The following is a 26,515-nucleotide window of genomic DNA, read 5'->3' as shown; positions in this document are numbered from 1 at the left end:
CGCATCAGCGAAAAGAAAGTCGTGGAACTTGGGATGTTCGCTTCATTAGCGATCATGCCATCCATATTTGCTCTATTTGATCTTGTTGATCGGACACGTCTCGCCTTCCATTTCCACGACGTCGCGCTGCGTCAGCTCTTACGGCCAGCAAACCACAGCACCATCACACGTGAAGTTTCCTTGTCCAGGCAGATCAAGTCTCTCCAAATACATGTCCAAGAGATACGGCATTCTGGTGTTTGGAAACGAGGAGGAATCATTCTGCGGGCCTGGTACACGCTATCAGGGTGTGGCGCAGCAGTTAGAGGCCAAACCAGTGGCACAGCTATGCAAAACCTAAATTTGGTAGTATATGACTTCCAACATCGCAAGCCAAAAAGAGATAGACAAAAGCCATTCTCCCTCCTGCCCTCCTCTTTTAATTAAACATCTTAAAGCTTTGACTCGCGCGCCACATTACCATACCCAAACCTATCTGTCGGATCGCCTGCCCTCTTGAACAGCGGCGACTGCACCACGCGCGCCCAATCATGCAGCATCTCAGTATTCTGCATCGAGGTGCGGACCTCGTCGCCGCCGCGCTCGACAACCTCTTGCTCGTACGCATTGATGGCTTCGGCCCACGTTTGCGCGCCGTCGATCGCGGCCGCCTTGATGCAGTGTTTGAGCTTCGAGGCATCGGCGATGCAGTGGTTGAGGCCTTGGCCGCGCTCTGGTTATTGTGTGTGTTAGCTCACGTCCATGGCACAAAAAAAAGAAAAAAAAAAGAAGATATGAAAGAGTTGGTCGGAAAGAAGGATGGGAGGCTTCTTACGGAACGTCATGGGATGTGCCGCATCGCCGGCCAAAACCACTCTTCCGTCGCGGTTATTCCACGGCACCGTCACCCAGCACGACAGCTTGTTCTCGAATATGCGCGTCTCCTCGGGAATCCACTGCACGGCGGAACGCCAGGGCTCGGCGAATGACTGCGCCATCTCCTTCAGGCGGGCAAGGGACGTCACATCTTCGCCTTCGCGCGCCTTCCACGTGCTCATGAGCTGGAACGTCCAGGTCGACGCGTCGGCTGGGTCGGGGACTTCCTGAACTGTACACCAAACAAACAGAAAAATCAGTTGTCGCGGCCTTGATTTGCTCACTGCCGATGATTGATGGAATGAATGGACGCACTCGAGATCCAGCTCCAATAGCCATCGGGGTGAATGGCATGACCCATGAGCGGATGGATCTGGCGGACGTATTTCGCCTTCGCCGCGTCCTTGTACTGGATGTGCGTGTTGATAGCCGAAAAGGGGACGCGCTGCGCTCTGCCCGCTTCGCCGAGCAGATGCATTCGCACGGCCGACTGCGAGCCGTCGGCGCCAACGAGGAGCGTCCCGGCCGCTTCGGTCCCATCTTTGAATCTGGCGACGACGCTGTTCTCGCGGTATACGACGTCCTTGAGCGTTTTGCCGTACTGCTTCCGTCAACTACCTACGTCGAGGAGGGACAGGGGGAGTTGGACCTCGACGTCGATGCCTTCTGCGCAAAGGCTTCGAAACTTGCGCCGCACCACGCGATACAGAAGAGGCAGCGGAAGGTCTTTCATGTGCTCGCCCGTTTTGCCATTGAAAGTTGGCAGCAGAAGGGTTTCCGGGGGATCATACGAAGGATCCACCGTCGTGGACCGGACGCGGTCCAAGAGCTCATCTGGAAGGCAGTCTCGCAGCAAAGGCAACCTTTACTTGTGAGCTGAGTCTGCGAAGGTGTATGATATACTAACGCCCAGTGAATTGACATGCCCCATTCGCGCGGTCGGTAGTGGGTCGCAGAGGGCTCGGCGTCGAAAATGGTGTAACGGATTCCTTCCTGCGCGAGGTCAGGCATGCGATGGACACTCAGTTGAAGAACCCCCCCCAACCTTCTTCAGGCCCTGAGCAATGAGGAGACCGGTAATTCCTGTCAAGTCAGCATTCAACAGTAAAAGTATTAATTTAGAGAAAAAAACTCCCCACCGGCTCCAACGATCAAGACATGCGGCGCGCCGCCTGGGTGCTTCATCTTTGCAACAGGAGGTGAAGAAAGTGGATGACGAGAATATCTGCACACCCTTATCCCCCGTATCGATTGATCTGCAACTGCGCCGCGCGCGCGGATTGTTTTAGTGGGGATTGCGGAGACTGGCTCTCTTTGGGTTACATGCCCGACTCCGCTTGGGGTCCGAGTTGATATGACGGTGGTTGCCGTTCTGAATTGCTGAGCTGATGCAGCATGGCATCGTGCGTGAATCCGTAGGGCGACAATTGAGAGGCATTGGCATAGCGAATGATAAAAAAGATCGAGCAAGGGAAAAAATCTTTTCAGCACTGTGATATCAAAATATTGTACGAGCGTGAGGCTGAGATGAATGCTCCTCGTGAAACTCAGCTGTGCAACTTAGAAACTCAGCTTTTCAGTCGTGAATGCGTCTCAATCGTTACTCGTCTGCGAATCAATTTCCTGCAGTCTCCGCCCGAGAGAGCGTCGAGCCAGCCTCTTCCTTCTCCAGAGTCATGGCGACCGGTACCGGCTTGCTCTGGCGCCTCTTGCGGAGGAGCCAGAATAGACCTGCCCCAATGATGGCAAGACCACCAACAATCGAGCCAACAGCAATTCCAGCCTTGTCTCCGCCACTCAGACTACTCTTTGAAGCAGCCGAGGCAGACGCCGAAGATGTTGCACTGCTGGTAGAGGAACTGCTTGGCGATCCAAAGGTAGAAGCGGTGACGTTGAAGCAAGGGACCTGTTGGGTAAAGGCGGACGCCTCGACAAATGTCTACTACTTGTCAGAACAGTTCAACAGCCAAGGCTGTCCCACTCACAATGTCTGCGCAAGCGTAAAAGGTCTGATTTCTGTCCGAGTCGTACTCGGCCCAGTACTCGAGCTGGATGGTGGCGTTTGAGCCTGCCGTCACGTTGCTTGGAAGGGCGTCGAGCTTGTAGCACTCGTGTCCAGGCTCTACCTCGCTAACGTTGCTCACAACCTGCTCTGAAAAGTCGCTCTGGCTCGTGGGATCTACGATGCGTTAGAGGCGTGACATTCCAGAGTTTTGGTGTTACTCACTGTTGCCAAACGCAATGTGGAACTCGATGTTCCAAGCTTCTTGTGCAATGGTCAGAGCGACCGAGCCTTGATCTGTGAATTGGTTAGACAAGGCACCATCGCACGAGCCGATGTACTAACCAAGCGGGAATTCAGTGCGGTTTGTGACTGTTGCGGCGCTGCCGCATGGAGGGGTGTTGTCGCTCGCTGCCGACCAGGTCCGATATTTCGGCCAGAGAAAAGCGACGGGGCCCATGATGGATCCTTCAGCGCCGTCGCCATGGGCTGCAAGCACAGCGGGCAAAGCAGCGAGCAGACATGCTGTCGAAGCCTTGTTGAAGCCGGACATTGAGATGGTGTTTATTCAGGACTGTGAACGAGATTGAGATTTGAGAGCCGTGCAAGAGGTACAGTATTTGTAGAAGTGGGGCGTGGAGTTTGCTGTCGGACAAGCTTTCATGACCCAGAATGGTGGATTGGACTGGGTCGATAGTTGCCGTGGTGCCATCTGGTCGGTTGGCCAAAAGTTTATGAGCTCGCCTGGCAGACGCCGGAGCAAATGTTGGCCAGAAGAGTTGGGCAAATCCATCGTCTAGGCCTAGCAGGTGTTGTTTATGCAGAGGCGATTGATCGAAAGGATGGAGGATACTTATCTGATCATCTGATACCACTGATCCGTCACCGACATCGTCTCCGACTTCATGCAACCGCCGGCCACAAACTCTGTCGCGACAAGAATTTGCTCAAACCCATGTAATCGAGCCCTTCTTCCGGCCCATCCTCCACCGAAGCGTTACCTCGCGTCCCGCCCTGATGCATGCCAACTCTATCCCCGCGTCGGGGTTGCCAGTACCTCTAATGGCGCTCCGACAACCACTGACCGTGAGCTCCTGCCGCGGCTTGACCTGGAAGCTTTAAAGACGTCGCGGCATCCACCACTCTGGCGACACCGAGAGAATCAAAGTCCATCGACATGCTGCGCCAATTGCTCCTGTTTGCCTTTCTCTCGACCGCGTCTGCCGAGTTCTTGGGCAAGCGCCAGGACAACGACACGGCCAATTACAACTGCCACGACAACTGCGGTAAGTAAAACATGCTCCTCTTGGATGAACCTTCTGACGCCAAGTAGGCGAGGCGATTCTGCTTGCCAAGGCCGGTTGCAATGTCTGCTCCGACCAGGCTTTCCTGAAAGACTACAAGAATTGCCTGCAGTGCGCCGGCTCGGACAACCAAAATATTTGGCAATACTATGGGCCCTCCCTGACCAGTGCCGCCGCCAATTGCAGTTTGGCAACCGCCCCTCTCACTGGCAGCCAAGCTACAGTGCCCACTGCCATACCCGCACCCACAGGTTCGGCGGCAAACTCGACGGCCGCCTGCCCCACCACGGCCAGCTCTTCAGCGGCCTCGGCCTCTACCACATCATCGGGAACCGCATCGGCAGTAAGTATTTCGCATCTTCAGTCAACCAAACTAAAAGCACCAGGCTTCTGCTTCGTCTACCTCTGCAGGCTCCGCTCTTGATTGGAATCCCTTGCTCTTGTTCATTTTCGCATCGGCTGTGGGTTGGTCAATGTAAATTGCTGATATAAATTTTACTGGCGCTCTGGAACGAGGCAAAACCTTTTTGATAATCACCTGCTCTGCATCCACTCGAGCACCACGGTGGCGATATCGTCACTGTTCTTCTCCAGGTACATGAAATGTCCGTTGCCCAAGATGCCCCGGTCCTCCAGCTTGATCCACTCGGGATCCGCGCCAACCTGCTTGAGGTAATTGATCATGCAGTGGTCGTATGTGATGTGCGGGCTGGCAGCTCCAGTGATTGCAACATAGGGCACTTTGGCAATGTTGGGCAGCTGATGGGCAGGCTCCGTTTGCATGACGCAGGATCGATTTCCAGCAAGGTCCTCTCCGACCCAGACTGTTTGCAGGTCCGCAGAGCTGTTCAACGCTGGGACATAGCCAATCTCGGTAGTCGTGAGACCGTAGGGTCGCGCGGATGTCCGGCCGACTGCAGGCACAGTCGAGTTGCCCACCAAGCTCTGAAACGGTGTGTTTCCAGGCTCAATGTTTATATTTCCCTTGATGAGACTTGGACACTGATCACTCAACAGGATGGTGTACGTTGATCCGGCCGAGTGACTGATGAGAAAGGACGTTCCTATCATCTCCAGCAATTGGCATCCAGCCTTGCGCATCGCCAGCTCCAGACTTGTCGCGTTTGACGTCAATGGAATCATGGACGCCATGAACGCATCAAAAATGGGGTCTCCGCGAACACCCGTCTGGACCAGTCAGCACTCTTCTTTATCAATCCACATCAAACTTACACCGGGCCATTGCGTGTGGTTTTGCGATTGCGGATAAGGATCAATCAGCTCTGGGGCAGTGTAGCAGTTTTCGGTGATGTTATCCGTTGAACCAATCTTCAGAGGATAGGTGGAAAACTGCGATTGACTGCTACGGCCGACAGAGGTAATGTCCACGATGTAAACTTGGTAGCCATGATCCAGATAGTAGGACGCCCAGCCTCTACGGCCGTCTGGGGTGTTCAACCACACCTGAGCTAGTCAGCGGACAAAGCACCCAAGTGCATGAATCAGTCACTTACTGCTCCTGAAGGCACTCCGGCCGACATAAAAACAATGGGGTTTGCTCGATTCACCCCCGTCTGAGGCGTCAACTTTTCCACGTACAGCTGATCTGAAAAGATGCTCCCTTTGAACGACGCGCTGTACACATATTCGCCGCCAATGTAGAAGTAGTCCCTCTGATACGCGACCTCTTTCGAGGTGCAATTGGGACTCACAGCCCAGATACCGGTGCACGAGGCCGCGTGGGCGAGAGGAGCCAGGGCACCAAACGCCAGCGAAACCGTCGTTAGCCAGCGCATGATGTCAAACACGCAGACTGTGCAGGCCTGACAAGCTGCAGTAGTCGAGGATGCAAAAAGTCATTCTTCATGCTACGAGCAGAGGGAAAAGGGGCCCTGTCAGTCAGCCAGCCCATGGCCGAGATGAAATGATACGCGACGGCCGGAGCCGTTGAGCGGTGAGATTGCCGAATCAGGTCTACGCCGAGGCGGTGAGGCCGTCTGTGCGCCCACGGCCTCTACTCCATCACCGCATACATGTTCGTGTTTCAACCAGTATACTAATTCTGGGCTTAGGGACGTTTTATAGATTGTTATAGATGCGCTGTACAGGGGACGACGCTTCTGGTTCCTTTGATCCGCCTGCAGGTTCGAGGCCGGGCCTGGAGCTCGCTACATAGGTCGTCAAGCCGCCGAGGTGAGTGACATCAGGCCGCGCAAACATTTTCTGGGCTTGAAGAAAGACGGAAGGAATCTGCATGCCCACGAGGCCGCCCCATTGATCATCGTCCTCCGCATTCAGGAAGCCGAGTCCGGGTTGTTGATGACCACGACATCACCCATCAACCTCTTTTGCGCCTCCTACTGGCTTCTCTCTCTCTCGCTCTCTCTTGTCGAAAAGAGACGATGTTTCTACGAGTCGTAGTTTTTGGCTTCGACGAGCCGTGCTACGCCCGGTAGAAGTTTGAAACCCTGAACCCTCCCCGCTGCACGACGGAATGGGCAGGTTGTCAAGGATTTAAGCGAAAAGCACAGGTCTCGACTCCGGATTCGCGAGCTTTTTGTACACAGCCAAACCATGTTATTATAGGGTGGTGCGCCTCAAAAGACAGACAGCCCTATCAAACAACGCAGTTTACCTCTCTTCCCCCTCCCACCTTGTATTCTGGATGGATCGTACACGCTACCGTTGACACCTCTTGCCATTCCGGCTCCCGCTTCGACAAAGGCTGGTCTTCTGGACCTGTTCGCTCTCTGCTCCGATGTCCGCCTACATCAACGACCCGCCAAACACCGAGACGGACTACTGGGTTACCAAGGCGCTTTTGCAATCCGCTGGTTTGTACCATGTTGATCCCAAAAAGGGCGTGAAGCTCGCGCCAGACCGGCCTGACGGCTACATCTTCGAGACCAAGGGCCCCAGGATCGTGGCCAGCTTGGCTTTTTGTATAGCCATCATGACTCTCGTCACCGGCCTCCGACTTTTCCTGCGCTATCACGTCCGCAGGCTGGAATGGGGCATTGACGACACCTTGATGGTCCCGGGACTTGTACGACCATTGGAAGCATTCGCTGGCAGACGCTGATAGTCTGTAGATCATGGCCGTGGCGTATCCGGCTCTCCAGATCGCAATGGTCCAGTACGGCGGCGCGGGGAAACACATGTTCGATGTGACGTACGAGTGAGTAGAGCGACTGAACCCGCGCGACTCTGGTGGCTGACAGCCCGATGCAGGAACTATCACTACTACCACTGGGTAGGCCAGTCGCCGCTGCACGCCGACGCCAAACACTGCTGACTGCCACAGCTCGCACTGGTCGCGCAAATCGACTTTTTCGTCTGCATCGGCGTCGTCAAAATGTCCATTGTCGTCTTCAACATGCGTCTGACGTCGCTCGTCTCGCGCGCCTGGATCATTGGCAACTGGAGCTTCTTCGCCATCGTCAGCTGCTACGTCGTCGTGGCCTTTTTCCTCAACGTCTTCCAGTGCACGCCGCCGGCGGCAAACTTTGACTACGTCGTCGCGGGCAAGATGGCCACGGCGCCCAAGTGCTTGGGCGTGGCGCGCATGGGAACGATTCTGCGCGCCATCAACATCACGCTCGACTACCTGCTCCTCGCCGTGCCCATCATCGTCCTCTGGAAGCTCAAGATGTCGTGGGGCCAGAAGCTGCAGCTCGGCGCCCTCTTCTCCGTCGGAGCAATCGCCTGTATCGGTTCGGCCATGACGCTAGTCGCCAAATCTCGCCTAAAGAGCGACACGCTCTGTCCGTGCTTCCCCTCCCCTTCTTTCTCATTCAGCATGAGTGATGAATGAAATGATGCGCAGGGTTGCTGACACAAACATACGCAGGGAACTATACGGATCTCCTGGCCTGGTCGCTGGTGGAGCTCGTGTGCAGCGTGCTCGCCGCCTCGCTCCCCACTCTTGGCAACGTCTTTGCGCGAGGTGGTGGCCACGGGTGGGGCGCCTCGGGCAGCTACGAGAACCACTACACGTTTGGGTCGAGCGACTATCGCGCGAGCCAATACCGCTCTGCCGATGGCGGCATCATCATCGTTGGTGGTGGGAGCGGTAGTGGCAGCAGTCACGGTGGCTTCACGGGCAGGTCGACAAAGTCGCGCCACGACACGCACCACTTGGCGGGCTCGCCGTCGTCGGACGTCGAGAGCGACACGATGGGCATCATGCGCCACGACGAGATTGAGCTCACGAGCGAGATCGATCCCACCGAGCAGCAGCAGCACCGCAACCCGTTTCGCTTTTCGGATTCGCGCACCTGGAGTAATAGCAAGAGTAGATTGAATGAATGTCCCGATCCTTGATGATGATGATGATGATGATGATAAGACGGCGCTGATCTACGGTGCGGTGCTGCGCGGATTTGCGTGAGCTGCTGTCCATCTGTTTCAGACCCTCAGCACGTTGCTCCTTTGCTTTCTGTCCTACATCGGTGTCGGGACTTGCCATTCTTTGGACACCCACGCACTCACCCTGAAGTCGTCTTGACATCTCAATGGCAAATTCCGCCATCCTCATTCGCCGACTTAAGCACAGCGTCAAAGCGGAAACCATCGCCGCGGTCTAGAGTCAGTCATCACCAAAAGGCGCGTGTTATACAGACAGCAGCAGCAGCGGCGGCGGCGGCGGGCGAAGGCTGGAAACGGCCATCCATGATCGAACGACCGACCGTACCGGTGGAGCAAGGAGCAACGAGCAACGAGCAACGAGCAACGAGCAAATGACAAGGAGCACGCAGGTATCCCCCGCTGTCTGAGGTGGGTTGCCCGCCTCATCTTTGACCTCGTGGGAGTCCAAGCGCTGCTGTCGCCGCCTGGCGCCTGGTGGCTCCCGTCGGGACGCGTATCCACCACCACCTGCAGCAACAGCCACGACTACTGCAGGAGGAAGAGGAGGAGAAGAAGAAGGAGGAAGATGCGTTTAGATTTACATTTGCCCCGCGTTCTCCTAGATTCTCTGACAACTCGACTCGGCGGGAACACTGTCGGCGTTTCGGTTGTTGGTACTTTGCGAGGTGACGATTCCTCGGCGGTAGATGAGAAAGTGAGTGGACCGAAGGGGGAAAAGCAGTGGCAGCTGCTCTGCCAGACAGACAGTGTGGTTCGTCCAAAAAGCAACGGAAAGCTATCGGTTGGTCTCGAGCTTTGTGCCAGAGTCGGACCGCCCCCGGCGCGGACCATTGACGGACTGTGGTTCGATGCAGGGGCCGTTTAGAGACAGTAGAGACGAGAAAGTTTGGGCGGGGGAAAGGGGGGGACTGAGAAAAAGACTCGCAAGTGACATTCACAACTTGCATCTGGAATTGGAGGCACGAGTGAAGGGAAGACAGGCTCGGCTGTCTGCAACGGAATAAACAAAGGCCAGGAACTGCTGTATCAAGAAAGGACAACAAAAGGACAATCTTTGATAAAAGAGAAAAAAAAAAGTTTGAAGGAGAATGATAATCTTTTGTCATCCATCACGCATGACTTTATGCTTAGGACTAGGTGACTCGAAAGCAAGCAAGCACTTGCCTAACAGCCCGGAAAAAGTCAAAGAGTGGAGAAAGTCAACCATCATCAATCAACGCCCACATCCGGACAGCCCTCCGAATTCTCCCTCACCAAGTCCGTTATCGTAGACTTTGGCAAGCGAACACTAGGTGCCGTCCAGTTATCCTTCTGTCATGTCGAGCTCGTCATCCTCCTTGACAGGACCTTCTTCCATGCCGTGCTGCGCTCCATGTTGAAGAGTCAAGTGGTGCATCTGGCGCGTGACTGGCTTGACGGCGACATCAGTCGTTTCTTCAGTGTTGACCATGCCCTGCGACGCGACGGACCGCTCGTAGACGGTGAGGATCCTGGCTCCAGAAGCGGGACGACGCGTGTCGAAAGAACGGGTGTCGGCCATGTCTTGCTGCGCAACAGACTTGTCGCCCAAAGAAGAGACGTCAACTGCAGTAGCGGGGCGGGGCATGTCGAGGAGCTGGGTGTTGGCAGTGTAGCCATGACCGAGCAATTCGTCCTGGACGGTGCGCTTGTTTTCGTCAACGGAGCCTCCAGCAAGGGCTCCGCCCATTTCCTTCGCCGTGCTCTGAAATGCCTCGCGCTCCGCGGGCTGCATCTTGTTTGCGTCCTCCAAGGCTTTGGCGGCAAGCCTCTCGTTCAGCTGGCGCTTCTGGCGCCGCTTCTTGCTGTTGTTGTTCGGCTTCTTCGCATAGCCCGAATCCCCCATGTTGACGTCTCTGTCAGCGTCCACTTCGGCGTTGGTCGACTTGGCATCCTTCATCTGCTGACGCCTGTCGCGCATGGACGCCTTGTGCTTCTTCCCCTCTCCCTGCAGCATCCTGAAGTAATCCGCCATGATATCATCTCTGGAAGGGTCGTCGCGGCTAGGAGGAGCAGCGGTCGTATCGTCGGTAGAAGGGAAATCGGTTCCAAAGACAGCGCTGGGACGCGGCGGGGTGAAGAAGTCGTCGTCCGGATGCGGCTCGACTAGCAAGGCCGGGTCGGGCTGCCACTTGACCAGCGTGTAGTGGACGAGACTGAGCCATCCGTGAATGAAGCGGTTCCAGAGGCGGCGCGTGGGCGGGATGCCCTCGGACAGCATGGTTTCGCCGGTGCCGATGTGGACTGAAATGATTTTGGGGTGCGGGTGCATGTCTTTGTAGTCGGTCTCGAAGTAGAGCTGGACGCGCCTCAGGTCGCTTGGAAGCTCGGTCTTGTATGGCGGCCATTCATGAAGGAGGTAGTTGCGGACGGGAGAGGTGGAGGGCTTTTCGGGCGCCGTCTTCGAAGGCCAGTAGCGAAGGTCGAAGCTTTCCTTGGGCAGAGAAGCGAATCGATTTCCGGCGCGAGGCATTGTCGGGTTTATCTTCGTCATGTTGGAAGACAACTGGTGGTTCTGCCTGGTCTGGTGCTTGTCCATGGCTAAGGAGGGCCACTGCTTGTTGTTGTTGTGGTGGAATCAGTTGAGGGTGTGAGTAGAGACTAAAGTACAAGGTGGGCTAAGGCAAAAACATTGCGGCGTGTTTTGACGACGTTGTAATATAAGGCCAATGTAAAGAAACCTTGGAACAGAAAAGAAGACTGCCTACAACTGACGACCGAACCTAACTGCAGCCCCGCATCAAGATGCAATGCTTGCCATTCGTATTTGTGAACGACTTGTTGACCACGTCACAAATCCATGTCCATATCTTCCTTTTTCTCAGTCTCTAGCTTCACGCGCAAAGATCTACGAGAGTGTGCGTCGATTTCGCGATACTGCTGATCGAGTCCGTCACGCTCGCTGCCGTCGACATCCATGGCCATGTCTCTGTTATCAGTGTCCACGTCTTTGCAGTTGTCCATCATTGCCTTCATCGTGGCAAGAAATCCTGACTTGGGCTTTGTTTTCTTGTCCATATTCTTCCTTCCAACGCGACCATTATTCACCTTCCTGCCACCAGCCTCCTGTTTCTTTTCATCCACATTTTGCTGCCGCTTCCTGGGTCGCATTATCGAGGTGTTGTGTGGCTTGTTGGGAAGACGAGGCTCCATGCTTGAGTCGTTGATAGTGATGGCAGCGGCACCAGCGGCTAGTAAGTCAAGATTATCGGCGTCGTCTTCAAACAAGCCAGGAAGTTCGGCACGAGCCTCAGCTTGACGCCAGTCGATCTCTCGATGGCTGTTTGGGAGTTTTGGCAGGGCTGGCAGCTCTAGGCCGAATGTGTCGCACACTTCTTTGATCCAGTTGGAGGTGAATATTTCGAGGCGCTTTTGCCTAATCGGAATGTCCGACGAGACTATCATCTGGCCAGTAGTGACGCGAACAGCAGCCAGTCTCGAGTGGCGGGCTCTGGTCTTTATGTTCAGAGACTTGCTCTCCTCATCCAAGAGGTAATTTGCCAGTCCAGCTAGATCGCCAGGCACCTCGATCGACCTTGGCTTCCCATTTTGAAAGAGGTAGTTTCTGACCTGAGGCGAGTTGGGACCTGCCGCGTCCGAATCGGTGGATTGCTCTCCATTGCGTTGCGTGAAGGAGGCTGCTATGGCGCGAAAATTCGGAGTCGACGCGTTTGTTTCGGCGATATTGTTTGTAGAAGATGGATTGATGAAGGGGGTGGCGGGGCCCCTGTCGATATCCATGGTCTCCTTTTCCATGGTCGTGAGTCGTTGCGTAGCCGGAACCTCCAGAGGTGTGGCAGAGAGAGGAGGTAGAGGGTTTGAGTTTGAACTACAAGATGGGCATCTATGGAGGAGCCACTGGAGCGATTCTGTTCCGAAGACACGCTTGTGTTGTGGTTGGCGCTAACAAATCAACACGCGGTCAACAACAAATCAACAAATCTGACTAAAGCCCAACGATAGCCGATTATCATGCTGCAAGATTGATTGCAGCGCAAATTCTGTCGAGGTTAATATTTACTCCGTGACACTGCAACAAGATTTTCGGGCAGAGGCCCAGCGCCTCGTCGAGGTCGTGAGGCCAAATAAAGCACGTTTTAGCCTTGGTTGAGGATTTCGGAAGCCACTTTCTCGATTGAGACTGTTCCAAGCTCCTTGGAGGACTGGAAGTTTGGTTTGAATATCCAGGAGAGATTTGACAGCAAGAAGATGAATAGCCCATGGCACACAGATGACTGAAACGAACAAATTGAAGGAATTAGCCCTCTCGAATTCCTACAGGCTTTTTCGTAGACTCATGTGGGCTTTGAACAGACCGACAGTGGATGGAAAGATCGGGTTTCTCTTGACAAGGGATGGTTCTCCTTTGAACCGGCTGGTTGTTGAGTATCGCAAGTCTGGGACAACCAAACTTCAATCCACCCCAGAGGCGGCGCCTTTGGTACTCACAGTGCGAATAGCCAGGCTTTTTCCAGAGAATCCGAGTGCTGTATGGTTGGCACCTTCAGAGGAGGCAGAGGCCAGACCATTAATTGCCATTCTGGCGAAAAAGGTTTCTAGATCGACAAGTCTGTTGATTGAAGGGAGAGTGATCTTGATAGTGGGCTCTTTTGACAAAATCCCGTTCATGATTGCAGAGATGAGGTTGAGGAGGGCGGAGGGTCGGCACGGGAGAGGCCGGGCCCGGGCCAAGACGGACTTCCAGGTTGGGCGGTGACGGCCGCGTAGATCTCCAGCCTGTCCTCTACTCTGCACGGCCGCACTCTGAGAACGATTCCTCAACAATAAATCCCTCCGCGTCGCCTCACGCGTCCCTCCATCCTCTACATCCTCGTGCCCGTCCATCTGCCCAGGTCACAGTCTCGCCGTCGAAATGGTCAACCCTCAAGTGTGAGTCTGCCGTCTGGCGCCGTCGGAATTCGGAAATAGCGTGCTAACCCGGCCTGCGACAGAACCAACCTCGCCATCATCTTGTACGTGTTTGATCCGAATCTGCGCTAGAACCTCTCTGACTCCTTCCAGGGTGATGATGCAGGTTTCCAAGAAGATTCCTTTTGACGACCCCAATGTCCTCAACGGCATCCGCGCCCTGTACATTGTGTCGAACCTGATCATCGCCGGCGTCTACTTTTACGTCAAGATGCAAATCGACAAGAAGAAGGGTGCGCCCCCCACCTTTGCGCACGGTTGGATTGATACTGATCCGGATCAGACATGAACGTCCTCAAGTACGTCGAACCCGCGCCCCCAGGCAGCGGTGAGGAGCCCAAGGCTGTCACCACGACCGTCCACGCGTATGACTTGCAACAATTAAAGCAGCTGTGGAAGGCGCAGCTGATGGGTGTTGGCATGATGGGCGTTATGCACCTGTACTTCAAGTACACCAACCCTCTGCTCATCCAGTCCATCATCCCCGTCAAGGGCGCGTTCGAGGGCAACCTCGTCAAGATTCATCTCCTTGGCCAGCCTGCTGTCGGCGACCTCAAGCGCCCGTGGAAGGCTGGTGGCGGCCTCATGGGTGCTATGGCTGGCGGTGACATCAAGACGGACAAGAAGAGCATCGAGCAGGCCGAGCGGGCTGGCCGTGGCGGCGTCAAGGATGAGTAATTCTGATTCTAGAGGATGGGGCGAAAATTGGGCATTTTGATGGGCAACGGTGTTTCATAGAAATGTTGGTGGCTACCTGGATGCTTGATGAGTAGAGGATGCAAAAAATAGAGGACAGTTGATGCGCTCTGCTCGACTCGCACCCGTTTCGATCGCGACATGATCACGACCTGTGAACATCCCTCGGCCACGGCCACGGCAAGTGTTTCGCACCGTCTCCGCCGCGCCAGTTGCTGACGGGATCCTTGCACAGGGTCCAGCGGTGGCAGGGATGTTGCGCTTCACGTGGACTCCCTTTGCTCGCTCGCACAAGGCTGGCGACATCTTGCTGACATCTTTCTTTTCCTTGGCAACAGCTTCTTGTCGCCATGGCCGTCCAAATCACTCCTCTCGCCAGCATTCCCAAGCCGCCATCTTACACCAAGGAGCATCATGTTGGCAGCCCACCGACCTCTTTTCGCAACCCGTGGCCCTCTTTTGAGCGGGAAGCGCATGGCTTGGGGACGGCGTTGCGAGCGCGCTTTCTCCCAAACAAAGAACGCAATTTTGTACCCGTTCCTACTGACAGAGCTGAGCTGGTCTCAGTCATGAAGCCTGATTGGGGACGTGGAAAGAGTGGGCTCAAAGCGACCTGGATTGGGCATGCGAGCTGGCTTGTCGAGGTGGGCAGTGGCGTCTGTTGTGGAAGCAATGCGGGCGGCGCGGGTGGAGAAAGCTCCACCGGTGGTCAAAAGGATGGCAACCGAAGTAATAAAAGAGGCATTGCGATTCTTCTCGATCCCGTATTTTCCGATCGCATGTCGCCTGTCTCCTTTGCTGGCCCCAAGCGATTTACGCCGCCGCCGTGTGCCCTTCAGGAACTGCCAGAGGTCGATATTGTCCTTATCAGCCACAACCACTACGACCACCTCGATGTCGCTACCATACGGTTTATCCATGAGCGAGGAAAAGGCCATGCGCGATTTCTTTGCGGCCTCGGCGTCAAATCGAGCCTTCTGAGCATGGGAGTTGGCAATGAGGAAGTTCTCGAGCTGGATTGGTGGGACGGCGTCGAAGTTGGCGTTGGAGATGCCAAAGCAAGGCTGGTCTGCACACCTTCGCAGCACTTTAGTGGGAGAAGCATTTGGGATGCTGGGTGCGGGCTGTGGTGTTCCTGGATCATTGAAGAGCTTCCAGGCCACGACATAAAAGGGCCTGGGAAGAAGCTGTACTTTGCTGGTTTGTCTGTCCTTTTTAGGCGGGAAGATCCCACTGACCATGTTGCAGGAGACACTGGGTACCGCACGGTCCCCGAAGGCACAAGTGCTGCCGATGTTGCCGCTCTGCCTCATTGTCCTGCATTCAAAGATATTGGTGAGCTGTACGGCCCTTTTGATCTCGCTCTGCTACCCATCGGCTGCTTCTTGCCTCGGACCATGATGTCTCCGATCCACTGTGCGCCAGAGGATTCCATTTGTATCCATCGCGACGTTCGGAGCAGAAAGAGCATGGGCATGCATTATGGGACCGTTCGTGGAGCCATGAGCGAGTGTTTCGAAGACGTTCGCGACCCTCCCCGGCTTTGGAGAACGGCTGCTGAAGAGGCGGGATTGGTCTGGGGCGAAGAGATTTGCTTGTGCGCCGTTGGCGAGACGGTCGTGGTGTGACCTCGAAGTCCATCGTGAGGAATCTGAAAGCTATTGTCCGTTTGCCGCAACGCAATCTTCCTGTGGCTTGATGTCAGCTCTGGGTTCAAAGAGGATGCTGGAGATGACCTGTACCGAAACTTCTGGCTCGCAGCAGCCAGATCATTCCGCATCCAAGCGTGTGAATTTCTCCCGCTCCCTCGTGTGGACAATTGTTTGCCCTACTGGTCAGTCTTCTGGATGCGGCCTCATCGATGCAGACGGAGCCCCTGGGTGGGGGGAGAAAAAAAAAAATACAGAAAAAAAATTACACAATCATTGAGCTGCCACTCTGGCTTGGAAAATGGCAATGGTAAATTGTCGCCGACAACATACTGGAAGCGTCACGGACTCGCCTTGTGGAAGAACGTTCCAGTAAGTTTCTCTGAATCCAGTGTCAGCATGACTACCACCATCTAGGAGGAGCAAACCGGCCACACCTAGGGAAGATTCAGGATGATTTTCAAGCTCTCTTTTGGAACTGGCGGGAACCGCCGCGACCAGAACCGTCTACCCTCATCTGTTGTAGTGAAAGCCTAGCTTCCTTGGTTACTTCGAGAACATGAATAAGTACCTGCTCGTGCTCCTAGCACTATGGCTACACCTAGGGAGTGACATTTCCATACTTGGTAGGAAGTCCGTGCGCTCGCCTTATAGGCGTACTACGCATTCTGGAGCACCTCATTTCCATGGTGGGCACCAGGGAGACTGTGTGGGCACAAAGTCAATTTAAAGGAGCGCATGAGGAGCATCCATATCAAAGACCATCCGAATCTTGAGGTCCTAGGACCTTATTAGAGAGCGTATGGAGCATCCATACTCAAGCATACTTACCTCATGGAAGCGCACAAGGGGCACTAGTACCTAACGCTCCCGAGGGCTATGGGGTAGGAGCACCGCCGGGCACCCGCCTTGTGGAAGCGCACATGGGACGCCGACACTTAACGCCTCCTGGGGCTACAGGGAAGGATCAACACCGAGCATACCAGTGGTGCCGATGCTCAAAGTCTCCAAGGTTTACAGGATAGGGGCATCGACGAGCTCCCGCCTTATGGAAGCGCATCAAGGGCGCCGATACTTTCAACTCCGCTTAGGGTTATGGAGTAGGAGCACTGTTGAGCACCCGCCTCATTAGGTCACATCAGGGGTGCCGATACTCAGCGCCGCCTGGGGTTACGGGGTAGGGGCACGGCCGAGCACCCCCCTCGTGGGTCCGCATCAGTAACACCCACAATAAAAATCTCCAGCCTTAAGGTGCAACTCAGCCTTCACCATCCCCTTATCACTCACCTCTTGGTTGTTTCGTCACTCCATAATCCTTGCCCACCATGGTCAATTGGACAGCTCAAAATGACCAAAAGGTTTGCTTGAATCTCTTCTTTGGTTGCTACAGTAATCACTCACAAGTTACAGCTTCTCCTGGCTATTCTGAAGGTTTTGGATAAGCCCATTCCTTACGCGGCTATCGCTTCTGAGCTCGTCGCCATGGGTTTTGAGAGTAAGTGATGCACGGTCTGATTTTATCGAACTAACAAACCGCTTGCTAACCTTCAACCTGCAGACGGCCTCACAGGCAAAGCCGTCAGCCGCCACATCGACAAGCTGAAGACGGACATGGCCAGCGGCAAGATGCCCTCGGACAACAGCAGCCACGCCAAAAACGTCTCCAACATCGTCGCCGAGGCCGGCAAGCTCACCAAAAGTGCCAAAAAGAACGCCGGCATGCCCTCCACGCCCGAAAAGAAGAATGACAGCAACGGCAAGAAGGACACTCCCACTGGCTCTGCTTCCTCCACACCCGCCAACACGGAGAAGAAGCGCAAGCGCATCCTCGACGACATTGGCTTCCGCAATGTCGCTCAGGACACGCCCATGCATGACGAGTCGCCGGCCAAGCGCATGGTTGCCATCCAGCCCAAGCCCATGCGCACCGTGATCGACGACAGTACCCTCAACAACGTCAACTCTGCTCCCACGGCCAACAATAACACGGAGTACATGAACAACTTCCCTCTCGGAGCCTCCAACAACGCGTTCTACAGCCGCGCCGGTGGCAACACGACTACTCCGATGATGGGCGCCGGCGCTGGTGTTATGTATGCCGGCACCGCTTACGAGCAGCCTGTCCCTGCCCCTCCGGGCTACACTCAACGCTCCATCAAGGCCGAGAACGGCGATGATAACGTCGTCCTCGATGACGTCGACTACAACTTCGACTACGAAGGCCTCATGGACAGGTACTTTGGCCAGCAGCAGCAACAGCACTAGGTGGATAGTTGGACGCTTGCTTGGATCGACGAGCGGCCGTTTGGCGGCGTCTTGGGTCTTGCGGGTGTTGGCTGGATATGGATGCTCCTCGTTGGCGTACAAAGGGTCTTTGCGACGCGTGGGAGCCTTGGGAAGGTCGAGCTTACATGATGCCTGAGGGCATGCAATGATTTTCGGGATATGCGGTAGCTTGCGCTTTGTTCGAGTTCGAATGGCCCTGATGGGCATACAAAAGGTTTCTAGGATGAGAGGACCGGCGGTGACTCATCAGTTGGGAGCTAGGCTTAGATAGGGATCAAAACGTGACTCTCTCTTCTTCTTCTTCTTCTTCTTCTTCTTCTTCTTCTTCTTCTAGTACTTGCTTCGTGATGTACGTCGTCATTGTAAAGTGACTGAAGAAGTACCTGGCAAAGCGCAAAACTACTTCCAAAATCGACACTGCTTCTGGACGCTACCAGATGTGCTACTGGGTTCATGGTGAATCGCAGTGCTTGATCGATTGGTTAGATCGGTGTCGTCGGATGGAACCCGCTGGAGGATTTAAGAGTCGACTCTTTGTGTCTGCCAGCAGAAGCCAATCTCATCCTGTTCACCGCCGTCTCGTGGGTACACAACCATTTCCATCTTCCTCGCATGTCTAGCCCAACTGCGCTCTGAACCTCGACCAACAGTCGTCTTGAGCTTGCCGACACTTCCAAGGCACCGCGCGAGGTAATGAATTCCAGGTAATCATCATCGGCGTCTGCTCTTGAGCTCTTTCCGCACCGCGTGCAAAGAAAGGGAAGACAGAAACTGGCTCACGACCGCGCAACGAAACCAAGCCCTCCGGTCTGTCTATCTCCCGCTGCGCCTCGCCGCGCTCGACGTCGCTATCAAAACACTGCTTGCTCGCTGCGACCGTCGTCACGAAAAACGTCACAAGGCCCAGAAAATCCACAGCACAACACACACTCTTTTCGAACATCCTCTACACGCATCTGTTCTGGCTTCAACGAAGACGAAATCGTTTGCCGTGTCAACCACTCCAGCAACTGCTCTATCGTTAGTTCATCGACGCTCAACTAGAGCCAACCAACGAACGAACGCATGCCGTACCGTACCGCGCCGCACAGCTCTCCATATCCAGCGCTGAATACTCTCATGCATGAGACGTATGCTTCGTTCTAGCAACATGTCTCTCCCCCCACGAACTGCACGCTCCTCTGCGCCATCGCCGCCTTCCCGCAGCAGCAGCACCGACGAAACCAACGATATCAAAACAATCACTTTCACTCCCAACACCAACGCAGCGGCTCCATCATCATCATCATCATCATCATCATCATCATCATCATCATCAAGCCCCAAAATTTCCCCTGTCACCACCACTTGCCCGACTCTGGCGGATGACGATATCATCGGACGCCTGTTGTTGAAGCTGTTCCCGCATGAAGAACCATCGCTGCTTCTGGCGCCGGCGAGACGACGGTTAGAGGGGTGTGAGGTGGTGGAGAAGATGCGGGGGGAGGATTGGGAGGCATTGGCGGCGAGGGTGTTGGTGAGGTGGGGACATGGAGTTTTTGAATTTGCTGGGTGGGAAGAGGAGGAGGACGTGGTTGTCGAGACTGTGAGGGAAGATGTTGGCATTGGTGTTGGTGTTGGACATGGGGAGGTGGTGGTCAAGAAGGTCGAGAAAGAAAACGCGCAGAGCTGCGTCGTCGTCGACGGATTGGATTCGCCTGAGTGTGGCGTCCAGCGATGCCGTAGTTAGCCAGTCGACAACAAGAAGGAAGGGATGGATGAGGTTGAGGAGTTAGCGTCAGAAGAAGAGCCCGGAAGCCAAGAAAAGAAAAAGGGTGTTTGACATGCAGGTATCTGTTGTCAAAGAAAAGGAACAACTGAAGGGAGAAGACTCGCGCGATGTCACACACCTTAGTAGAGCCGATGGTCCGTGCGCACTGGCGCATCGTCGGGCCCCTGAAACCCCTTTCACGTGACCCGAAGCAGGATCCCCGAGAACCTTCATGTAAAAATCATATCTCATTAAAGCACTTATTCTACCGCAACACGGGTATTCCCCTGCAGCACATCTCCGCATACAATAAAGGTATAAAAGAAACCCGACGCCTACGCTTTGCCCACCGCACTCTCCTCGCTCCATCAAACCTTCTCGACGAGCACATCCTCGGTGGCGACGCCCTCGCGCTTGACGCGCGCCAGGTCGGCGGCCTCGTTGAGCGAGATGCCCTTGCCGTTGTTGACGTCGTCGACGTCCTGGAAGCTGATTTGCGGCTTGAAGCCCTTGCTCTTCCACGCGCAGCTGACGGTGGCGTAGAGCTCGTCGACCTGCTCGAGGGAGAGGTTCTTGGTTTCGTAGCTATTTGGGACGTTAGTACACATCATTTTGAGAGTGAGAAAAGGGTATACTCGCATCAACGCCCATGAGAACAGAATCGCAAGGAAGCAAAAAGATCCCCAAATAACTTCCCTTTGTTAGTTTGGACAAAACTGGGTGGGACTTTGGGACTCTTACAGAAGACTTTGCTTTGCAGATTGGCGTATTCGGCATCGGTAAGGTACGGGGTCGCATAAGCAACTATGACGCGTCAGTATACGATGGTAGAGAGAGTGATAAGAATAACATACTAGCCCAGTTGAGCAGCCAGTTGGAGGCGGTGGTCATGGACAGACACTTGGCGCGGACCTTAAGCGGGAACATCTCTCCCGTGACGACCCAGGCAACAGGACCCCAGGTGGATGCAAAGAAAAAGATGTAGATGCACACAAAGGCAATCATGGCCCTCTGGGCGGGCAAGTTGTCAACTGAGGAACCAGTGCCGACACCGGCGACGATGAACTGGCACACAGCCATGCCAACGGCACCATAGATCAGCAGGTTGCGACGGCCCATCTTGTCAATGGCAACGAGACCGGGGAGGGTGGACGCGACGTTGACCGAGTTGGTAATGACGGTGATGATGAAGGGGTTGTCGAAGCCGGCGTTCTGGAAGTACGAAGTACCGTAGTAGAACTGCACAAATGTAAGCGAGGAACCGACATCACAGAACAGAAAGAGAAAACATACGATAAAGTTGACGCCAACGAGCTGCTGCAGGGCCTGGAGACCGCAACCCGTCAACAGACGTTTGCCAATGGTGCCCTTGAAGCATTCCAGGTAGCTAGCCGTGCCGATGCTCATCTCGTAGTGGTGGTTGGCAACAATCTCGTTGAGTTCCTCGACGACGGCCGGGTGGTTGGCATCGAGGCGGCGCAGGGACGCGAGCGACTTGGCCGCGGCCTCGTGCTTGTCGCGCTTGACCAGGTAGCGAGGGGTCTCGGGGAGGAAGATCAGGCCGCCGACGAGGACGATGGCCCACGCGAATTGCACGGCGATCGGGATGCGGTAAGATCCCGAGTCGTTCCTGTCCTTGGTCGCGTTGTTGACGACGGCCGCAAGCAGGAGACCGATTGTGATGGCAAGCTGGTAGGATCCGACAATTGCTCCACGGATCCACTTGGGCGCCGTCTCGGACTGGTACATGGGGACTGGGTCGAGGTTAGACAGACAAACAACGCACCTATCATGTTGGTGATGACTTACTCATGGCAGAAATGAGACCGACACCGTAACCGGCGAAGAAACGGCCGGCAATGAACAGGGGTTGCGAAGTGGAAGCAGTCTAATAACACGTAAGCGGCAGTCGCCGTGAATGACCAAGACGACTACACACCTGCATAATGACACCAGCGCAGAAGACGACGGTGGTCGACGACATGAGACCCATGCGACGACCAAGGATATCGGCGCAGGGCGAGGCAGTCAGCGCACCAAGAAAGGTTCCGACGGACAAGATGGACACGATCAGCGAGTCCTCGCCGGCAGTGAGCGTGCCGTCAGCTTGTGTCGAGAACAACTTGAGCCAGTATTTCATGGCCAAGATGCCAGAAATTGTTCCAGTGTCGTATCCGTACAAGACTCCTCCAAAGGCCACAAACAGGCCAATCATGATGGCAGGCCTGGCATCAGTCAGCTTGGCTGGTGTTGCTGGTGTTGGATGAGTGAGTGAGTGACCTACCATGCCGCGCCGGGCACGTCCTTGGGCTTTTCGAATCCAAAGGGCATCTTGACCGTGTTTTCTCAAGTCGAAGACGGTCCGGGGGAGAGGGGAGGAGTGGGATGGGAACAAAACATGGGGAGGCAGGTCAATTATAAATCCAACCCCAACAGTGGAGAAGAGACTGTGGAGCACAGGCCGTAAGGCGAGTCCATGCAGTCATCCAACACTAGTAGCAGACGTAGGTCTGGAGAAAGCGAAAGCGGGCCCGCGTGATGGTGGGTCAACATGCTCTGTCGAGAAGGGGGCCCCGTGGAGAGGCTAGCCATGGAAGGTCAGGGCCGACGCCATGCCATCACGGCCGTAGGTACACGCGGTGTTTGAAAACACGCAGCTGAAAGATGCAGGACAAAAGTTTGAATTGACATCAGAGTGAAATCTTTTACTATTGCCTGAAGTAATGAAACAGCATTTCGCCAATCTTTCACCTCTTTCGAAGAGTTGACCGCACGACTTTTTGACCGCTTGGCTGCCCTGAGCCTCGAATACCCCGGGATGGGGCCTGGGGTATCGGCCCGGGGTGTCAGCACTCCTCCCCAGGTTGTCTCTCGGCAGCCGAGCGACGTCGCGGCAGCGCCCAAAGAGGTAAGGCTTTGGCGTTGTCAAAACGAAGACTGCGGACCGCCTGAAGGCCTGGGCGACGAGAGACGACATCGTGATAGGCTGGACAACGAGCCGGGCCACGACGACCAAGCGCGCGGCGATTGGACGAGAGGCGTCGCTTGTTGGCTTGGAGAGGCCTTGGGAGAGAGCTGAGCAGCGCGTTAGTCCCGAGAGAGAGGGTGCTCCGGCGCGATAAAGCCGAGTATCGATCGGGCCGCGTCTCTGCGGACGGGTGGCGAGGTGTTGCGGCTGAGGAGCCTTTGTCATCGGATTCTGGGATGGGCTGGCCTCAGTTGGTCATTTCGAGAAGCGCGGAGCTGGCAAGCGACAGGGCTTCGACTGCCTGGGAGGACGAATACATGGCAAGGACCGCTTGGACGGACCGGGTTGGTGATGATGATGATGATGATGATGATGATGATGATGGGAGGAGTGGTGTTGTTGTTGGTCGAGCGGAGGGTTCCGTCGGCCGAGCGCAAGAGGACTGCGGAGGAAAAAGAGTGGAGATGGCGACGGGCCTGGAGAAATGCGGAACCTCGACAACAACTCCAAGACTCTCAGCGAACGACGCTGACAACAACTACTCACACGTCTTGTTTCCGCTCTCTGCTGTTGAATTTGCTCAACTTCAAACTGTGCCTTCGAACAGGTCCCCTTTCCATCTCTTTCGCCCCAAAAAATTCTTTCTCGTCCCGCCCATGCCCGCAAAACGCCACAAACAAGGTGCAGGTACCGCCGGCGACCAGTGCCGTTCGTCAGGATGCCTATCTGACTCGGACATTGCAGCACAGCGGCCGTTCTCCGGCCTACCTTGGTGAGCGAGTTTGAAGTGTGACGAGTAAGGGGGCTGCTCGTTGCACGCAAGCTGATCAATCCTCAAGCAAGTTGATGAAGTGCCATTGAGTCGTGACGGTTGACCTTTTTCGGTGATAGTACAAGTAAAACATTGTCAAAACGCCGCCCATCGTCCCCTCGTCAAAACTCCCAGTTCGCCCGAAACCCAAACGCCCTACTCTTCGTCTTCCTCGTCCGACTCATTGTCCTGCGGCTCATCCTCCTCCCACAAGTCGACCAGCTCCTCCTGGTCGAGAGGCTGGCCCAAGCCGACAGCAAGCTTCATGCCCTCCTGACCTTCGAGGTCCAAATTGAGCCACTCAAACTTTAGGTCACACTTCTTCTGCGGCATCTCCTCCTTGGTCAGCTTGACGCGGACCTCCCTCAGCTCCAGACCCAACACGTCCGTCTTGGTGTGTGTCGGCTTCTCAAAGGCTGAATCCCTCCTCTTCATCGGCCGCTTGTTGGCGGGAGCCTCGGTGGTGAGGTCAACGGCCTCCTCGCTGGGGTCCGAGGGCGAGCGAGCCTCCTTCTCGACCTCGAGCAAGCCATTGCCAGCATCGCGGGCATGGGCGTGGGAGTACTTGGCGTTGACAACCTCCTGGACGGCGGCAACAAAGTAGACGGGCTTGTGAGCCTCGGCAGCCTTGAGCAGCCACTGCTTGGCACCCTCGCTGAAGACGGCCTTCTCAAAGGCGTCCGTGTTGGACTTGAAGCCACGGACTGCCGCTCGCTCCGCCTCGATGCTACAGAAGCCAACGTCGGCACGCTTGGGGCGCCGCACGAGGAGCTCGCCGCCCAGCGAGCGGGCAAAGTTGCCGCTGGCCGGTGAGACGGTTGCAATGTCCTTGTAATAGGCCGTTGTGCGTGTGTCATCGTAGTCGCGGTCGGAGAGGGCACCCTTGGGACGGTGCAGGGTTGGAGCAGTTGGGTTGGTAGGGTCGGTGAGGAGATCGCCCACGACATAGGTGGCCGAAGGGAACGGCTTGGGGAGCAGAGCCGGACGCTTGTGAGGAAGAAGGCGGCCAGTGGGAGAGGTGGCCGAGTGGGTGGTAGGAGCCACGCTGGTGTTGACAGCCAGCGGGGTAGCAGCCATTGCACTCATCTTGCCGGTATTGTTGATGTTGGGGTTGATGGGAAAGGGGGGGTGGTTGGTGGACCTCAAAAAGAGGAAGTTGGTTGGATTGGTTGGTGAGTTGATGAATTGAATGAACGACCAGCCTTGAACAAGGAGGTCGACAGTGGTGGGTGATGAAGCTTTGTTGTCAGTGGATGATGGTGTCGCAGAAACGATGGAGTGTCAAAGAGCTGGGAGGCCACGGCAGCTATATAGCAAGCCTTCCAGCTCACTGCGACAGGGCAATTGGCACTATTCGCTCACGAAGCGTGTCACCCTACCCTACCCTACCCCGGCAGGCGTAGCCATTATTCGCCGGGTCCCCGTGATCATCATGCCATTATTGGATCCGATCAGGTCAGGCAAGCCGCACGGCGCCAAGTGATGCGGGGGAGCAAGACAAAGCACGCACGCCAGAGTTAACGGAAAGCTACCCAGGGGAGCCCAGGGGAGCCCAGGGGAGCCCAGGGGAGCCCAGTGCCTCGGCCTCAGCTTCAGTCTGGGGATGGCTGGAGGAGCCGTAGAAGCTTACCGTGGGCAAGTTGAACGAGGCCATTGATTGGAGCTGAGCTGTGTGTGAGAGCAAATTGGTGATGACTGAGCTGTTGATGGGCAAGGGAGGTCGAGGTCGAGGGCAGCGCATCGCTTCCTCCGCAAACGGAAGGGCGGGCAGTCGCGTGATGGCTGAGAAGGAAATGTGTGGAGTGACGGGGTGACGGAGTGAGGGGGTGACGGAGTGAGGGGGTGACGGAGTGACGGAGTGACGGAGTGACGGAGTGACGGGGGTGACGGGGCCTTGGCTTAGTTGCGTGTGATGCGGGGAAACATTGAAGCTAAGCTGAGCTAAGCTAGGCTAAGCTAAGTGGGAGCTCTCCAGTCTCGACTGACATCACCCCAGTCGTACAAACACGGTTAGCGCCATTGCACCTTGCGACCACCTCTGTGCACGACATCCAACATCGTCATCCTCGCCGTCACCGTCCACATTCCATTCCCTTCGTTCCTCAATCTTCGACTCTTCAACGTGCATCTGCGAGGGAGGCCAACGACGCCCATCAGGAACGTGGCAGCCTCTGTTGCATTCCCTCGTCCGTGTCGCTTCAACCATTGCATCGAGAAGCGAGAACGGCGTTTGGTCAGGCCCCATCGTTTCCTGGCTGGCATTGGCCGTGGCCATCATTCAGGATCGTCGAGAAAGCCGAAATCAAGCAAGAGCTGGGATAGACCTTTTGCGCCAATTGCCCCTCGTTCCGTGGAAACGCTCTGTCGATCATGCGCCAGGCGCGAACAAAGCGTTTGCCCGCGCCCCCTTTGGACGTTGCTCGCGTCTCGTGGTGTTTCCCGCGCCACACTGCCCATCTTGCGCGGGTGTCGTGTTACCTGATGAGTGGACCAGTGACAATGCCCTGGGGCTGCGAGATCGGCTGTAGATCCACAACACTAATACACTGCATGTCGACGTTGTTGGCGAGTGGAGATAGCCAGAGACGACGTGGGTTGTGGGAGATAGCCAGAGACGACGTGGGTTGTGGGAGCGATGCCGGAGCAATGCTGGGGCAAATATCAGTAATTCTGGTGATGAATTCGTGGTCACTTCCATCCCCTGATTGACATCTCGGACGTCGTAGCTCCTCGGCGGGCGACGCTCTGGATCTAGCTTCAGTATTGAATGACAGCCCCCTAGGCGCAACCACAATTGTGGTGTTATATAACAGCTTCCTCGGCGTAGCTGTAGGAACCATCGAATACTCTCTGGACAAGGCCGAAATGCATCTTCCTGT

At 55.5% G+C, this 26,515-nt stretch overlaps 16 protein-coding genes across 16 annotated transcripts; 7 read left to right on the top strand and 9 right to left on the bottom strand.

Annotated features, from left to right (window-relative positions):
- Positions 1-72: 72 nt before the first annotated feature.
- On the bottom strand, positions 73-2,285 carry IWZ02DRAFT_461765 (monooxygenase). The gene is made up of 7 exons (XM_066768236.1): positions 1,995-2,285; positions 1,901-1,938; positions 1,763-1,848; positions 1,505-1,718; positions 1,171-1,456; positions 815-1,087; positions 73-712 (listed from the first exon to the last, which is right to left on the bottom strand). Exons 1-7 carry the CDS (start codon positions 2,038-2,040, stop codon positions 432-434), a joined length of 1,224 nt encoding a protein of 407 aa, XP_066618977.1. The 5' UTR covers positions 2,041-2,285; the 3' UTR covers positions 73-431.
- A 33-nt stretch (positions 2,286-2,318) lies between these two features.
- IWZ02DRAFT_87093 (uncharacterized protein) lies at positions 2,319-3,586 on the bottom strand. Its single transcript, XM_066771347.1, has 4 exons — positions 3,203-3,586; positions 3,083-3,154; positions 2,841-3,034; positions 2,319-2,794 (listed from the first exon to the last, which is right to left on the bottom strand). The coding sequence occupies exons 1-4, from the start codon at positions 3,408-3,410 to the stop codon at positions 2,471-2,473; spliced, it is 798 nt and encodes a 265-aa protein (XP_066618976.1). The 5' UTR covers positions 3,411-3,586; the 3' UTR covers positions 2,319-2,470.
- A 448-nt stretch (positions 3,587-4,034) lies between these two features.
- Positions 4,035-4,640, top strand: IWZ02DRAFT_493901 (uncharacterized protein; the record flags this gene model as incomplete). The annotated part of the gene is made up of 3 exons (XM_066769972.1): positions 4,035-4,143; positions 4,191-4,504; positions 4,548-4,640. 3 exons carry the CDS (start codon positions 4,035-4,037, stop codon positions 4,638-4,640), a joined length of 516 nt encoding a protein of 171 aa, XP_066618975.1.
- Positions 4,641-4,674: 34 nt separating this feature from the next.
- Positions 4,675-6,087, bottom strand: IWZ02DRAFT_87091 (Alpha/Beta hydrolase protein). The gene is made up of 3 exons (XM_066771346.1): positions 5,676-6,087; positions 5,395-5,625; positions 4,675-5,349 (listed from the first exon to the last, which is right to left on the bottom strand). The coding sequence occupies exons 1-3, from the start codon at positions 5,955-5,957 to the stop codon at positions 4,696-4,698; spliced, it is 1,167 nt and encodes a 388-aa protein (XP_066618974.1). The 5' UTR covers positions 5,958-6,087; the 3' UTR covers positions 4,675-4,695.
- Positions 6,088-6,828: 741 nt separating this feature from the next.
- IWZ02DRAFT_87030 (uncharacterized protein) lies at positions 6,829-8,718 on the top strand. The gene is made up of 5 exons (XM_066771344.1): positions 6,829-7,207; positions 7,254-7,339; positions 7,393-7,414; positions 7,466-7,925; positions 8,012-8,718. The coding sequence occupies exons 1-5, from the start codon at positions 6,920-6,922 to the stop codon at positions 8,482-8,484; spliced, it is 1,329 nt and encodes a 442-aa protein (XP_066618973.1). The 5' UTR covers positions 6,829-6,919; the 3' UTR covers positions 8,485-8,718.
- On the bottom strand, positions 8,719-9,734 carry IWZ02DRAFT_87031 (uncharacterized protein). The gene has a single exon (XM_066771345.1). It carries the CDS (start codon positions 9,633-9,635, stop codon positions 8,952-8,954), a length of 684 nt encoding a protein of 227 aa, XP_066618972.1. The 5' UTR covers positions 9,636-9,734; the 3' UTR covers positions 8,719-8,951.
- A 98-nt stretch (positions 9,735-9,832) lies between these two features.
- On the bottom strand, positions 9,833-11,086 carry IWZ02DRAFT_493898 (uncharacterized protein; the record flags this gene model as incomplete). The annotated part of the gene is made up of 1 exon (XM_066769971.1): positions 9,833-11,086. One exon carries the CDS (start codon positions 11,084-11,086, stop codon positions 9,833-9,835), a length of 1,254 nt encoding a protein of 417 aa, XP_066618971.1.
- Positions 11,087-11,337: 251 nt separating this feature from the next.
- On the bottom strand, positions 11,338-12,303 carry IWZ02DRAFT_436467 (uncharacterized protein; the record flags this gene model as incomplete). The annotated part of the gene is made up of 1 exon (XM_066766530.1): positions 11,338-12,303. One exon carries the CDS (start codon positions 12,301-12,303, stop codon positions 11,338-11,340), a length of 966 nt encoding a protein of 321 aa, XP_066618970.1.
- Positions 12,304-13,291: 988 nt separating this feature from the next.
- On the top strand, positions 13,292-14,325 carry IWZ02DRAFT_426236 (inorganic phosphate transporter Pho88). The gene is made up of 4 exons (XM_066765902.1): positions 13,292-13,437; positions 13,500-13,520; positions 13,570-13,709; positions 13,760-14,325. Exons 1-4 carry the CDS (start codon positions 13,421-13,423, stop codon positions 14,152-14,154), a joined length of 573 nt encoding a protein of 190 aa, XP_066618969.1. The 5' UTR covers positions 13,292-13,420; the 3' UTR covers positions 14,155-14,325.
- A 153-nt stretch (positions 14,326-14,478) lies between these two features.
- Positions 14,479-15,910, top strand: IWZ02DRAFT_86985 (beta-lactamase superfamily domain-containing protein). The gene is made up of 2 exons (XM_066771343.1): positions 14,479-15,372; positions 15,421-15,910. Exons 1-2 carry the CDS (start codon positions 14,523-14,525, stop codon positions 15,798-15,800), a joined length of 1,230 nt encoding a protein of 409 aa, XP_066618968.1. The 5' UTR covers positions 14,479-14,522; the 3' UTR covers positions 15,801-15,910.
- Positions 15,911-16,671: 761 nt separating this feature from the next.
- Positions 16,672-18,429, top strand: IWZ02DRAFT_86982 (uncharacterized protein). Its single transcript, XM_066771342.1, has 3 exons — positions 16,672-17,179; positions 17,232-17,316; positions 17,380-18,429. The coding sequence occupies exons 1-3, from the start codon at positions 17,147-17,149 to the stop codon at positions 18,084-18,086; spliced, it is 825 nt and encodes a 274-aa protein (XP_066618967.1). The 5' UTR covers positions 16,672-17,146; the 3' UTR covers positions 18,087-18,429.
- Positions 18,430-18,972: 543 nt separating this feature from the next.
- Positions 18,973-20,089, top strand: IWZ02DRAFT_461749 (uncharacterized protein; the record flags this gene model as incomplete). Its single annotated transcript, XM_066768235.1, has 1 exon — positions 18,973-20,089. A coding segment is annotated over exon 1 (602 nt), but the record flags the coding sequence as incomplete, so codon positions are not given.
- On the bottom strand, positions 20,065-22,292 carry IWZ02DRAFT_86976 (glucose transporter-like protein). Its single transcript, XM_066771341.1, has 7 exons — positions 21,797-22,292; positions 21,667-21,745; positions 21,151-21,611; positions 20,712-21,096; positions 20,599-20,661; positions 20,497-20,548; positions 20,065-20,442 (listed from the first exon to the last, which is right to left on the bottom strand). The coding sequence occupies exons 1-7, from the start codon at positions 22,142-22,144 to the stop codon at positions 20,226-20,228; spliced, it is 1,605 nt and encodes a 534-aa protein (XP_066618965.1). The 5' UTR covers positions 22,145-22,292; the 3' UTR covers positions 20,065-20,225.
- Positions 22,293-23,185: 893 nt separating this feature from the next.
- On the top strand, positions 23,186-23,655 carry IWZ02DRAFT_461745 (uncharacterized protein; the record flags this gene model as incomplete). Its single annotated transcript, XM_066768234.1, has 1 exon — positions 23,186-23,655. The coding sequence occupies one exon, from the start codon at positions 23,186-23,188 to the stop codon at positions 23,609-23,611; it is 426 nt and encodes a 141-aa protein (XP_066618964.1). The 3' UTR covers positions 23,612-23,655.
- On the bottom strand, positions 23,656-24,912 carry IWZ02DRAFT_461744 (uncharacterized protein). The gene has a single exon (XM_066768233.1). The coding sequence runs from the start codon at positions 24,720-24,722 to the stop codon at positions 23,793-23,795; it is 930 nt and encodes a 309-aa protein (XP_066618963.1). The 5' UTR covers positions 24,723-24,912; the 3' UTR covers positions 23,656-23,792.
- Positions 24,913-25,164: 252 nt separating this feature from the next.
- IWZ02DRAFT_436460 (uncharacterized protein) lies at positions 25,165-25,911 on the bottom strand (the record flags this gene model as incomplete). Its single annotated transcript, XM_066766529.1, has 2 exons — positions 25,165-25,587; positions 25,639-25,911. 2 exons carry the CDS (start codon positions 25,909-25,911, stop codon positions 25,165-25,167), a joined length of 696 nt encoding a protein of 231 aa, XP_066618962.1.
- Positions 25,912-26,515: the final 604 nt, after the last annotated feature.

This window comes from Phyllosticta citriasiana (genome assembly GCF_038021145.1).
Source record: "Phyllosticta citriasiana strain CBS 120426 chromosome Unknown IWZ02scaffold_15, whole genome shotgun sequence".
Classification (NCBI taxonomy): domain Eukaryota; kingdom Fungi; phylum Ascomycota; class Dothideomycetes; order Botryosphaeriales; family Phyllostictaceae; genus Phyllosticta; species Phyllosticta citriasiana.
The sequence above is the reverse complement of the archived record's forward strand: the minus strand, read 5'-3'. Positions and strand labels throughout refer to the sequence as shown.